The sequence below is a fragment of the Caloenas nicobarica genome, chromosome 11 (assembly GCF_036013445.1).
Source record: "Caloenas nicobarica isolate bCalNic1 chromosome 11, bCalNic1.hap1, whole genome shotgun sequence".
Taxonomy (NCBI): domain Eukaryota; kingdom Metazoa; phylum Chordata; class Aves; order Columbiformes; family Columbidae; genus Caloenas; species Caloenas nicobarica.
In genome coordinates this window covers 18843483-18856563 of record NC_088255.1, presented here as the reverse complement: position 1 = coordinate 18856563, position 13081 = coordinate 18843483, and the positions used below count along the sequence as shown (strand labels likewise).

Genomic DNA, 13081 nt, shown 5'->3' with positions numbered 1-13081 from the left:
TTTAAAAAGGTAAGAAAATGCCCTTTCCAGCCTCACATACCGATTCTGCTTACAGAGCTTGAATATGAGCGAGAATACCCCAGAATAAAACTATTGTATACTGATACTAAGGTATCAAATATGTTTATTTGTTTATATATGTCTGTTAACGTTTTTTAGACTATCCTGTGTAAAGTCACTCCATCTCAATTTTGTACTATTCTATTTTCTCAACAGGTGCATTTCTTATACCTTATTTCATTTTCCTGTTTGGGGGAGGTCTTCCCGTATTTTTCCTGGAGGTGGTGCTAGGACAGTATACCTCTGAAGGTGGAATTACATGCTGGGAAAAGATCTGCCCTATTTTCACCGGTTAGTACGTCTTCCTGTGCTTTACTGCTTAAAGACACCTCTGTAAACCATACGCAGCAACACTATTCCCCTCATGTCCATTAATTCAGCTATTTACTGTAGTAACTGAGGGTGTGATATTGGTTCCTGGAAAGGTAGAAGTCAGAGAGTCTGAAGGACAAAGTAAGGTATTGATTTTGATGTTATCATCTTGTTAACTGGCAGAACTGCTGATAAGCAAGAAAGAAATTGCATATTATGCCTTAAAAAGGCAATTGAATGTTGTGTTCACAGGTATCGGAGAAGGTGCTGTTTTGGAAGGCTAGAGCCTTTTACGTGACCTTAGTGAAAGCATTTTCAAAATATTATTCTGTTCTGGAAATCAAACTCCTTCTGCCATGTGAAAGCTTATCATTGGCATCATCCCTCTGTCACTGATACAGCCACAACCTGGACGGGACTTTGTGGTCGGATTCGGGAACAGGACTTTTGTCGTAACTGAGCAGTCCTGGCAAACAGGCGTGTTGGTCTGGCTTTATTCAAGGGCCTTGGCCAGCAAATGAAGAATCACCCACCACTCACACGAATTGTATGAATTGTATGAACGCTGCACTGTGAGTTACCTAGAATGAAAAATCAAAGACAGGTTAGAAAAACTACTGAGGGTGACTCTTATTTGTAGATTACCTCTACAGGCAGACAGCACAGGCAGAATCGTTTGCAATAATTATACTAAACAGAGCGGTACTCTTCAGATCTCTTTTGGAAAGAGCCGGCACGTCACGCTGAAGTGTCTCTAGCTCTGTCACTGTTCAGGCATCTCTCTCCCCTTATGTCACCCCAGGCAGAAGTGAGGGCTTTCTCTGTGGCTCACACTCCCACCTAGTCCTCGGAATGCTGCTGAAGCTGATACAATTGTGCTGCTTTAGCTCCATTTTCTTAACTCCTCTACCCACTTTTATGAAGCCTTTTTTTGAGGAGGAGGAAGGAATGTTCCTTGTTTAAATACCAATCTCTCAGGCATCCATAATGAGAAATTGTAGCTCTAATAATATGAGTAGCTGTATATCCTGAATGAAATGCAGCTGTACAGAATAAATAGCACTTGCTCTCGTTTTCACCTGACATAAAATTAATGTCTGGTGGTAAAAAAATATTGTTGCAATAAGATTTGTAACTATAAAATTTGAGGCAGGCATCCCAGGTGCTGGGGTAGCTGTCCGAGTGACGGTAGAGGGAACCTCACAGGCCTTTGGTCCTCTTGTAAGAGACTGCTCTAAGTTTTTAAAGGAAATATCTTCTTTTCCCTGTTATTCCTAAATGGCAAACTTTGTAAGCTTTTTGGAGCTAGAAGATTTTCAGTAAAGAGGATTTTTTAGAGTCCTTTCATTTCGTATTTAAAGAAGTTGGGACTGCTGCTGGCTTGAGAAGTAGTATGAACCTACCACGGGAGCTGAAGTGCCGAGCTAGGAGAGAGATACCAGACTCAGGAGCACGGTTGTGATGTTTAGTTAAAACCTCCACTGGAACAGCATTCTGCCACCTCCTGAAGTTGTCTAGGACTCACCCTTATCTGCCCGTGACCCTGCTTCTAAAAACAAACCGGGAACATTTTTAATCGTCAAATACTGATAGCAGAGTTAAACATTGATCTAATTAATCGTAACAGCTACAAATATCATGCTTCCTTTGCACAAGTGAAATTGGGGCAGAAACAGCAGCTTTCACATTGATGGCTTTGGAATTTTCCTTTTTAGTTCATTCAAGAACTGTCTCTTTTTTTTTTTCTTTCTTTCGTTTTTTTGCACATCGGCTGGGCTGAGCCGGTCGCTCAGTGCGAGTGGTGCAGAGGTTGCCCAGCCGAGCTGCCTCCGAGGGAGCTGGTTGAGGGACAGTGTGGTGAGAATGAGGTTGCCCAGGAAGTGGGGTGACGTAGCTCCCGAGTGAGCAAAGCATGGTGCCTTGACTTCCCTCTAATAAAACTTGAAATAGCGAGGTTAGTGTTAAATTGGGTAGACACCCTTCAGACCTCCCCTGCATTGTCAGCAAACCACAGGCAGGAGCTCAGCCCTGAGTGCCAGTGCTAGTCAGAGGCGGGGGCAGGTCTGTGCTTACGTGCGATTGAGTTGAGCTTCCAACAGTTTGCAGTAGAGCAGGATACAAGTCCATGATGCAGCAGCTCCATGAGATCACAAGGCGCCCGAGCAAAAAGCATCTGTCACGCCTGCACGTATTTCTTTCCTCTCGCCAGGAATTGGTTATGCTTCCATAGTGATTGTGTCCCTTCTGAACGTGTACTACATCGTGATCCTGGCCTGGGGGCTCTACTACCTGTTCCAGTCGTTCCAGAGCGTCCTGCCCTGGGCACACTGCCACCAGAAGTGGAACACGCCAACCTGCGTGGAAGACACTCTCAGGAAGAACAAGACGCTCTGGATATCACTGAATGCCACTAACTTCACCTCTCCTGTCACGGAGTTTTGGGAGTAAGTATCCCCTCTTCGTGGTGCCTTCAGGGTACTTCATTGGCGCGCCAGAGGTCAGATTTTATGGTAGCCCTGTGGGGAATGTTAAACAGGAAAAGAAAACTGGATGTCAGTTGTTTGACTGGTGTTTGCTACTGGTTTTCCCCCGTCCTGAGACAGACTGGCTGTGGAGGAAGGCGTTAGATGTATAACCACGTTCATTCTAGAGCATGCAGGGAGCCCTAAAAGCCCAGTGTAACTTCTGTTTTGGAAGAAAACTTGTTTCATTCGAGGTTGGGATTCTCTAAATGCAGCACGAGAACAGAAACAAGCCGCTTCAGATGCCCTGGTAACATGGATTTACAACAGCAAAAGTGGCAAATCACCCCCGTTGTGGTTGCCTTTGCCTCTTCCCCAGCTGTTAGTGTTTGCAGCACACTTTGTGAAGCTGTAGCACATCTCTTATCCGTCTGACAACAAAGCAAAGCATTCATCTCAGCAATAACACTGACAAAGGTGTTGAATATTGTACCATACTGTAGGTTTCTCAGGTCATCTTTGTTACATCATTTTTCTCCACAACTCTGAGGAAACTTGGTTTTGCCAGATGCCTGAATTTCATCAGGCCTAAGCTTCTTATTCCCATTTCTATTATTTTTCAAGTTTTAAATTACATTGCATAACCTGATTTCTGAAAGGGCATGACCTCAAATCTCTGTGTGTTTATATAGGTGTCGAAACAGCAGCAGAGGAAGACACCCGTAGGGAAATTTAAATCCAAAGGATCTACAAATAGCTTGGAAAGATTGTTTTGTTTTGTTTTGGCTTGGCTTGCTCAGATGGTCATTTAAGAGTAGAATTATTTTCTGACCCAGCTTGGCTTTTTCAGCGTGTTTAAAGTCCAGTTTGGTCCCCTGGTCAACTTGTACCTACTTCTCTATTTTTAAAAAGAAGTGTCAGCCAATAGCCCCAGCAGGAATGATGTTCATGCTGAAGATATTTGGCATGCGTTAGGTCTAGAAAAAAATGCTCTTATGAACTGTGCTAAAACTTGCAACACAAGAGCCAAAATACAAAGGGCAGACTGGATCTTGGACAAGCAGTTTGTCAAGAGGCACCGGTGACTGGTGCGAGAGACGGGGTGCAGGCTGCAGAGCAGTTGTTTTCACCATGCCATGAGCCCTGCGTTTCCTCATCGAGCCACAGATACGTTCCCAGGTGACTTCCTCCCTTGTAAATAAAGAGAGAGTTGGAAATATCTGTTAAATTATACCTTTGGGTACTTTAGGGGAACTTGGAGGCAAATTGCAGAAGAAGAGGAAGCAACTCTCACTCCTGTGGACCGTCCCACAATAACTTTGGGATTGAGGGCCTTGAAACCAAATGAGTGGCTGGCTTGGTAGGGTGTTCCAAGGTCTCCTCAAGGCCTCTCAAAGAAGCAAGGGTCCGCAGTGCTGCCCTAGAAATAAAGTTGTTCTCCCAGCGCTGTGTTCATCTCTGATTTTGTGCAGTAATTTTGCTCACAGGTCCTCTTGTACCTGATGGCCACCGTGGGCTTAGGAGCCTCCTGATATGGCCATGGGCTTGTCCTACTGCCCCAGAAACTTCTACTCCTGTAACGCACAGAGTTATGGGCCAGGTTGTCTCCCTGGGACCCCAAGTGGCACATCCACTTCAACAGACTGAAGATACCACAGCAGAAGGAGATAGGGCTGGGAGTTGGAAAAGGGGTTGTGAAAGAAAGAGTGGGGGTTCCAGGACCTCAAAGGGTGCCAGAGCTTCCCATGGGCTATGACATGGCAGGAATGTGGTGCAGGGCCTTCTGGCAGGGCAGGCTGTCCATGGGTTGGGGGAACGATGGGACCATATTTGGGTTGGAGCTTCTCGCTAAGTTTCCTCTAAAATCAAGTTTCTGTCCTCAAAACTCCTCTGGAAGCTGAACCAAACAGTCCTGTAGGCACAGCCTGACAGGTTTAGGCAGGCTGGAGGAAAAATCCTCAGTCCTCACAGCGCTTTCCCCTTGCCATGCTGTTTCTGTGGCTCAGCCAGAGCAAAGGTTGCTCAGTGATTAGCGCTCGTGGAGGCAACTCTCCTTGCGCTTTGCTGCCACTTTAACTTTTGTCCTCAAATAACAGTTCTAAACATCATGAACTGAACTCTTCCCCGGAGTCATGCTAGGGAGGAGTTTGGCTCCATAGTACTGCTCATACTGTCCATAGCTCACTGTTGCATCATGAGCAAAACTGCCCTTAACAGAGCGAGCTGCCTCCAGGACTCATGGCACTTACAGAAGTATTAAAAATAGCTGTTGGTATCTTAAAGTAAGGACAGAGATCACGCAGCACTGTTGTAATTAAAGTAGTGTAGCTTTTACGTGGTGCGAGTATTTAGTATCCCCAGTTTTCTCCCAGCCATGCTACTATTCTTCATAGTTCTGAAATTAAGAATAATTTCAACAAGTTTCAGGTACTTTGCCATCACAGGCAATGCCAGCTGCCAGGCAGCCAGCTACCCGCATCAAAAGGACAGGTCAATAAATAGTCTTTAACTGAAGACATCCATCTGCTTTGTGGCACAATTAATTCCAGTTTAATTCAGGGGTTTGTGAGTATTTGGTTTCTGAAACACAGTGCCATTTTTATTGTGGGACATTTATGTAGTGTCCTCGCCAGTATTGCTTTGTAAAACGCTGCCCAGATATAATTGAGCACATCGATGCATTAACCTCTTCACATTGAATAACATGTGTCCTCTGCAGCCTGGCTGGATGTATAGTACAGCCTGACATTTCGGTTCATTTGAATTAATGTTCTGTGCAAATCACATGCTTGCTTGAGCAGCAGTAAAAAGGGTTTAAGCAAATCTGGCTTTGTATCAGGAGACTTACCTCTTGGTACCACATGCTTCAGGTCTGATTTCTGAAGATTTTATTTTAAAGTCCAAAACCTTAAAGGCTTACACAAGTACATAAGGGATAAGTGTTATGGGGTAATTATGATTGAACAAAACCTCTGATTGTCTGGCGCTGGCCAAGTGTTTATAAACATTTGGTAATCAGCAGACTTTATTTGTCCAAATCCCAAGAAGGACCGTCACATGCTGGTGGTGCGTAATCCCGAAAGGAGCAACACAAAAACTAAACAATATTTAGGGCAGCTGTCTCTGCCTTTTGGGGCAAGTTGAGAATTTTAAAAATTGTTTCATATTCTCCTTATCATAGTCTTCTGGTACTTACTGCTTTAGTACTGGTTATTCTTGTCCATCCGACATGAAAGGGTGCGTCGCCTTTCCTGGTATGAAAGGTCCTTTCTGCATTCAGTTGATTAACGAGCTGGAATATCCTTCAAGGTTTGCATAACTCTCCTCATGTTATTTTTGTTAATGTTCTAGGGCCAGTTACGACTCCTGTTACATTTCCATATTGCACATCACTAAAACAAACTAATGTTTGAACGAGGTTTAAGAGCACGTGTTTACAATGAACTCGGCCCCAGCCTGTTGTCTCATCGATTGTATATGAGTGAGAGTTAATGACAGCATCAAGGCTATAAATCAGAATTAGCAACAACTTCGTGCATAAATGGTGTGAAGTTAGTTGAGTGGGCTTGGCTGAATTTAAGCCGCAGTGGGTTGTGTAACAAAACTGAAGAGCTGTTGGCTGAGGCCCCTTCCTGAACTTGAATTTTCAGGGTATCGCAGATCCAGGTTGAATGCTTCTGCTGCCAAAATATGTTGGGTTAGAACTCATGAAACAATTTTAACGCTGAAGCTGCCCTGGTAATTTTGAGCGGATTCCTTGAGGCAGTCGGTCTTTGTGAGATGAGATAACCGAGGATAGGGAAAGCCAGCGCGTCATTTCGTACACTTGCTGCCTCACCATCGAAACGTAATGTATCTGGCTCTTAATAACCCACTGGAGTGCCCTCCAAAAAAGCTTGAAAGGGTTGGCGGGACAGACTCTAGGTGAGATGACCATTTGCTTTTAGTTCCCTAATAAAAAGCAAAGAAGTCTTAGCTGAATGCATCTATAGACTTCCCTCTTCCAAAATGTATTTGCAATTAATTATTCACGGCTTCCTGAGAGGGAGCTCTCTAGGCTGTCTTTTGAATATGAACTGCCCCTTACATTGGAAAATTGCCATTTATATTTAGAAGAGCCCCAGAAGGTTGCAGCTGAAGTTTGTCATCTTATAAATGTATTTTCTTCTTTTGTATACACACAGCGGGTTTTTCCCTGGTTTCTTGAGGCTCAGGTGAACCAGGACTGCAATTTTGTGCCAAATATTCATTACCGAGGGGTTTCTCGTAACTGTTGAATAGCTGTGCTGATTAGGGCAGACTTACCCTGTCTGGTGCCATTAGTCCTTTCCCATAACAAAATACACGTTCAGAGAGAATAAAGCACTTGGTGTGAGAACACATTCACACAGGTAATCTGAGTGAATTTGGCAAACAGAGGCACAAAAGCAGGTGGGTGAGGGTTTGACTCCTATTAAAATGGTCACTCCAGGTTTTTTTTTCCAAAAACTAATTGCAAATTTTCCATCGGTGACTTCATGTGCTATTATTTCCTTGGTAGTAGGAAAAGAAAAAAAAAAAAAAAAAGGCAATTGATTCATGGGGAAAAAACCCAGAGTGGTTTTTCTTGTAGTGGGTCCAATCGCAAAGCCGCGCACACCACACGCGTGGTACGGCACCCCAGACCGCTGCGGTCTCGGCTCTCCGCGATGTAGGTGAAGGAAAATGCCTGATCTTTGTAGTTGTCTGAAAACAGAATTTAATTAACAGTTTTTCAGGTAGCAAGTTCATTTCTCTAGTCTCAGGGTAAGGCGTTTCTGTTGTGACTGAGGTCAAAATTCTCCTTGACTTAAAAAAATCTTGCAGAAAGTCTTCAGAGTTTAGTTGCTTCATTTGTGGAGGAGTTTTGTCTAAGTGAACAGTAAGAAACAGTTTGTTCTTTCATAAGTATTTGACAAATGAAGTAAGTATCGGGCATAATAAGGTGTGTCCAGTGTGTGAGGACACAGTATGTTGCACGAAAGTAAAATAAAAAATAGTTTTAAATCAGTATTTGACAGTGATTCATGGCAATTACTAAAAGAGAGAAGCCTTAATGAATTTCTCCCCCGAGGAGCAGAGTATTTTTATGGTTGAATGTCGCTCCCTTAAGACCCAGTTTAGGAATTTCTTTTTACTTATTAACCTAAGTGACAGAATAAAGTTTACCCGATATCTGGAGTTAGCTAAACAAGACCTTGGTGGCGGCCGTGCTGGGGACGGACAGTGTTTGTGTGTGGGGGGCCGTGGCGGAGACCCGATCACGGCTCCAGCCTTCGCCCTGCAAAGCTGCGTGGCGTGATGTCCCCCACATCACTTTTTCCCTTTGTTAATGAACTGAAATGAGGAGAAGGACATGGATGCAGGCCAGTTGCAAGTGTCCGTGATGGAGACACCGTGTGTGGTGCTGCCATGTGGCTTCAAAGCCGGGTTTCATGGCAATGCCAGGGTGAGCTGGCCTTGCATCTTCCAGGGGGCAAACGTGAAAGCCTCAGTGCTTTGTGCACACTTTCTTATCTCTTCCTGAAGCAGTCACAGGCTGCTAAAAAGAGATTAAAATGAAATGCCGTGCCATATATTGGAAAAAAAGTCCCACAAGCATAGGGAAGGTGTAGGGCTGCAAAGCTCAGCTTTGCTCCCATAAGCAGCACTGACTTAGCAAGCAGCATTCAGGGGGCAGGGACATATACGATATCATGGTATACTTGCAGACTTCACAACCAGGCTTCTTCATCTCTTCTTTTGTTTCTTTTCAAATATTCAGGCGCAATGTACTGAGCTTGTCCTCGGGGATTGAACATATTGGTATTATCAAGTGGGATCTAGCACTGTGTCTTCTCCTCGTCTGGGTGATATGTTTCTTCTGCATTTGGAAAGGAGTCAAGTCCACTGGGAAAGTAAGTGCTCTTTTACCCTTTTTCTAATCATTGCAGTTAGCAGATGCTAGGAGTGCGAAGTACTGCTGCTTTTAAAGCTATTCACTACGCCCTTGCAAAAATATGTATTTTTTTCACTGAATAAAAGAGGGACTTGGATTCAGCTGACTTTGGAAAGTGATTGCCAGTTCCCGAAATGCCCGTGAGTCAAGTAGCCGTTACTGGAACGGCATCAAGATGCAGATACCAGCACGGCTCGAGTACCACTTCATCTCTCTGAGGATGAGCATCCCGCTGGTCCGTGTCTTGAGTGTGGAAGGTCTTGGGCTTGCGATGTATGGTGCTCTGGTGCTCTCACACCGGCCAAGTTCATTCTCGGTGCAGCGGGATGGATGTTAACATAGCTGTGGTAGGGATGTTTTAAGTCAGTGGAAACTGCTGAATGCACAGCATTTTTGAAATGCTGCTCTCTTACAGAAGAGCTCCGTGTAGACACCGAAGACTAAACTTCGGTACTCATTTAGAAGCACTGTCATTTACAGAGGTCTTGGATAGTTTGTGTTTTTAGTCTCATCGTGTGCTCTTTAGTATCATGTTTTCCTTTAAAGGATAACAAATCATTCCTGAACCTCATCCTACTCCAGTGCAAGAAACAAATTACAGAAAATCTTGACCAAACACTTAACATGAAGCACAACATTATTGCCCCTTGCATACAGTAGTGGTTTTAAACCTAGTTTGATGAGAAAAGGCTTTTGAAGCCGTTGCACGTGTGTGGCTCTTAGCTTTCAAACCTGTTGGTTGAGGCAGCATTTCAGATAAACCTAATAGAGACAGAGAGGTCTCAAGACACTAAGCTCCGATACATTTCTTGTCAACTGAGTGGAGGGAGCAACCCTGTTAGTGTCCCACCTGAGAGAAAGGCCAGAGCATGAACCCATCTTTTATCAGCCTCCAGTGAAGCCCAGGAGGAGTGAGCAATTGTAAATGCCTCAAGTGCAGAAAAAGCATCATTTAGCAGTTTTATTTTGTTACACGCTGCAGTATCAAGCAGGAGACAAACCTCCATAGGAAGCCAGACCTCATTAGTTCCACAGTTGACTGAACTACTTGATTTACTGTCATTTCTCTCTTGCTTTCCCTGATTTTTATCATGGAGCCTCATTAAAATCATGCTGGTAACCTACCCTGGATTCCCGCCAGCTTTGCCCCGAAGAACACCTTCCACGCCTCTAAAGCATACGTTGACAAAAATATTTGCTTCTCTTTTCCCTCTGATCGATGTGACCCAGTGAGGTGAATGTGTAAATTTTATTGTAAAGGTGAATGCGATAAATCTCCTTCAGCAGCCAAGTCGCAGCACATGTTCCTGCAGTACCTGGTGTCTGCTTGCAAAAGGTTGCGGTAGCTCCGAGAGATTTTTCCAAGCTCCCTATGGTACACTGTTTCCAGCCCTTCGGAAGGTAACAGGTTGAAAACAAGCCTGTTAAAATCGGTCGTCTAAAAAATTGTGTTTTCTGGACATCCAGCAGAACTGTCTCATTTCGAAGACAAGGCGGTTGGTAGGAATTTGCTGCCTCCTCTCTGCAGCATCTGAGCTCGCGCGGGTGCCGAGTCAAAGCCCGACAAAACCATTGGAAAGTCTCTGGTTGACTCCGTTAACTTTGGGGTCAAACAAAAGTAAACTGTAAACTCTAACGAAGGACTTGAATTATTTGAGAAGTCTAGTTTACTTTAGTAGATGGTTGTTTATAGCACTTCCCTGCTTTCCAGTGTGTTAATGGCTCTTTGGAGAGCAGGGGAAAAAAAGAGACATAGTTTTTAAATCTCATAGTAGCGTATTGGACAAATAAACACAAAATCATGAGGAAAAATAATAGTTGTGCTTATGTTTTGGATGTTGTGCTTGATCTTAAAAATTCCTCCAGCATTACGAGAGAATCCTTACCTGCAGCGCGAAGGCCACTTGTGAGTGTTGTTTACTCAGTTCCTGCAAATCTTTCTTGTAAGAAAATGTTGATTTTTTCATAGGCATGGCTATGAAAAAAAAATTAGAAAGCATAGAAATCCCCCTTTTATCCTTCAGGTTTTGGTGAAACTAGGCTCATGTGCCATCTATATTGTCAGTGGAAAATATACAGAAAATTCAAGGAGAGAATTAAAAAGCATATGTATGAAAAGCTTTCCTTTCATTTTATGAAATCAGTCCGGCTCCATAAACAATTATGGCAATGTAGGCTTTGATTTCTCCTAATTATTCTCAGAGGACACACTTAAGAAGAAAAATGGTACATCCCACGAACTTTGCCGTAGTTAAACAAATTCTGGAAAACACAAATATATTTTAAGTCATGGCAGCAAAATGTAATTACCTGGAGGGATCATCTGACTCCATGAAAAACACCCTTTCTTGGAGAGTAGTGATTCTTGATTGCAACACAGCAGTTACATAAAGAATGAGCAAAAGCACTGGTGAGCAAAGAAAACAAAATGTTAGAGGTCAAAAAGGGTGGGTCTAAAGATAGAACTGTCCAAACGCAAGCTCAATTAACCCTCGCGCTGGAGATTAAAGCAAAGGGCTCTTTCATTAAATGAATGAGAAGATAACAAGAAGTAGGCTGTTGTTCAAAGAGAGTGGGAATAGATGTTAAAGATAATGAAGACATATTCTCCAAACTGGATGAATAGATCCTTAGTTTCCAGTAATGATGTTGCCGAACAGGCAGCAAGGGCAAGAATGAAGTTATGGGACTGGAAATTACCAGCGTTGAGGCTGATGCCAACCTGAAGGGCTTCATGCGCTCAAGGCGATGGGAAGGGAGATGCAGGAGCATGGACCAAGTTATCTTCATCTCTGAAAAAAGTGTGAAGTTGCCCGTAAGAGCGGTGCTGAGGCTGCACAGCAAAGTTAGAGGTAGCAGCAAAAGCCACACCGCTGCAGAAAGACAAATGCAGCCCCTATATTTAAGACCCCCCTCGATGTAAGAGAATTTCTGGCTGTCTCAGGGTGAAGGCTGGGGAGGGCGCAGCGTTGTTTGTGGATAAGTCTTGCGAAACAGTTTGCAGGTTTTGAGTTCAAATAAAGAATGAGGTAATGCTTCAGGCACCCTCGGCCAGGGGATCTCTCCAGCTGCCCTGGCGAAGGCGATGTCACGTGAGGAGGACAACCAGGGCAAAGGCAGAATTTCTGACCGAAATCATGAGTCGTATAAAATCCTGTGTGTCTCTGCCTGAGTGACGTGACCTCTGAATCTGCTTTGCCTCCAGGCCTAAGCAGTAGGATGGTGAAGACCGTTATACTAAAAGTCAGCACAGAAACACTCAGGTTGGGGCCTTTTTAGATATGAAGGGGCTTTGAATTCCCATGATTAGATCTCCTGATTCTGGTGTAGCACTGGCTGCCACAGACTAAACATACTTTTTTTTTTTTTTTCTTTTTTAATTGCCAGGTAGTGTACATCACTGCCACATTCCCATTCATCATGCTCCTTGTTCTACTCATCCGTGGCGTGACCCTGCCTGGAGCTGCAGAAGGCATCAAGTTTTATCTTTATCCCGATATCTCACGGTTAGCCGACCCACAGGTACAGAACTGGGAGCGGGGAGCGGGACGATTTCCTATGCGAAAGAGAGTGGTGGAGGGTGATGGTGGTGATATAATGGCAGTAGATTTTTTTCCCCACGGTATTTAGAGATATAAATATAGCATGAACATTAATGCTGGGTTATATTTTCCAGAGATCTGCTTGAGAAGGTCACTGTTAAGTGTGTTGATGCATCTTTCTGTGTGTATGTATGTGTGTGTATGCGTGTGTATTTTTTTTTTTTGTATCAAAGGACTCTGAGGCTGTAGACTCTGTCCCGTTATACAATCTCAACTTTCTTGTTGGTAAGGTAAGGGAGATGCATTTTTTTTCATGAGGATAGACTTTAGTTTCAAAGCAGAGACACGTGAGCTTCACAGATGGAACAACAAGCGACAACTGTGAGTACCAGTGTCAGTGTCAATAGGAGGAGACTGGGAAAGAAGGCAATAGAAGAAAGAAGACCCATGCAAAGGTGGAGAAAAATGCTTTCAGCCCTGGCTAGTGGGAGCTAGGCTTGCTCTTTCTATATAGGCTGTGATGAGATTAATGTCTATAGTCACACCTGAGACTTGAGCAGACCGGCATCATTTCCGCCAATAGTGATCACATGAGAAATGAAAAAAAAATGCAATACCCCCCCCAAAAAATAGAAAACAAGGGATTTTTGAAAATAACAAAATGATGGTCACAGTGAGGGGGAATGTCTTTCTTTGCTGTTTCTTTCTAATGAGTAGGTGGTTAAGTAGGAAAAGTATAATTGAAAGAA

General features: G+C 43.7%; 1 protein-coding gene across 17 annotated transcripts in view; it reads left to right on the top strand.

Annotated features, from left to right (window-relative positions):
• The window catches only part of SLC6A6 (solute carrier family 6 member 6), a 100201-nt gene that overhangs the window by 68364 nt on the left and 18756 nt on the right, over positions 1–13081 (top strand). For 16 of the 17 annotated variants that reach the window (XM_065642401.1, XM_065642404.1, XM_065642402.1 and 13 more), the window contains 4 exons: positions 217–351; positions 2582–2816; positions 8617–8749; positions 12178–12312. In XM_065642401.1, the coding sequence (XP_065498473.1) occupies positions 217–351; positions 2582–2816; positions 8617–8749; positions 12178–12312 (638 nt within the window). Of the gene's footprint in view, positions 1–216; positions 352–2581; positions 2821–8616; positions 8750–12177; positions 12313–13081 lie in introns of those variants that run through there. The other variant, XM_065642406.1, reaches the window with a different exon arrangement.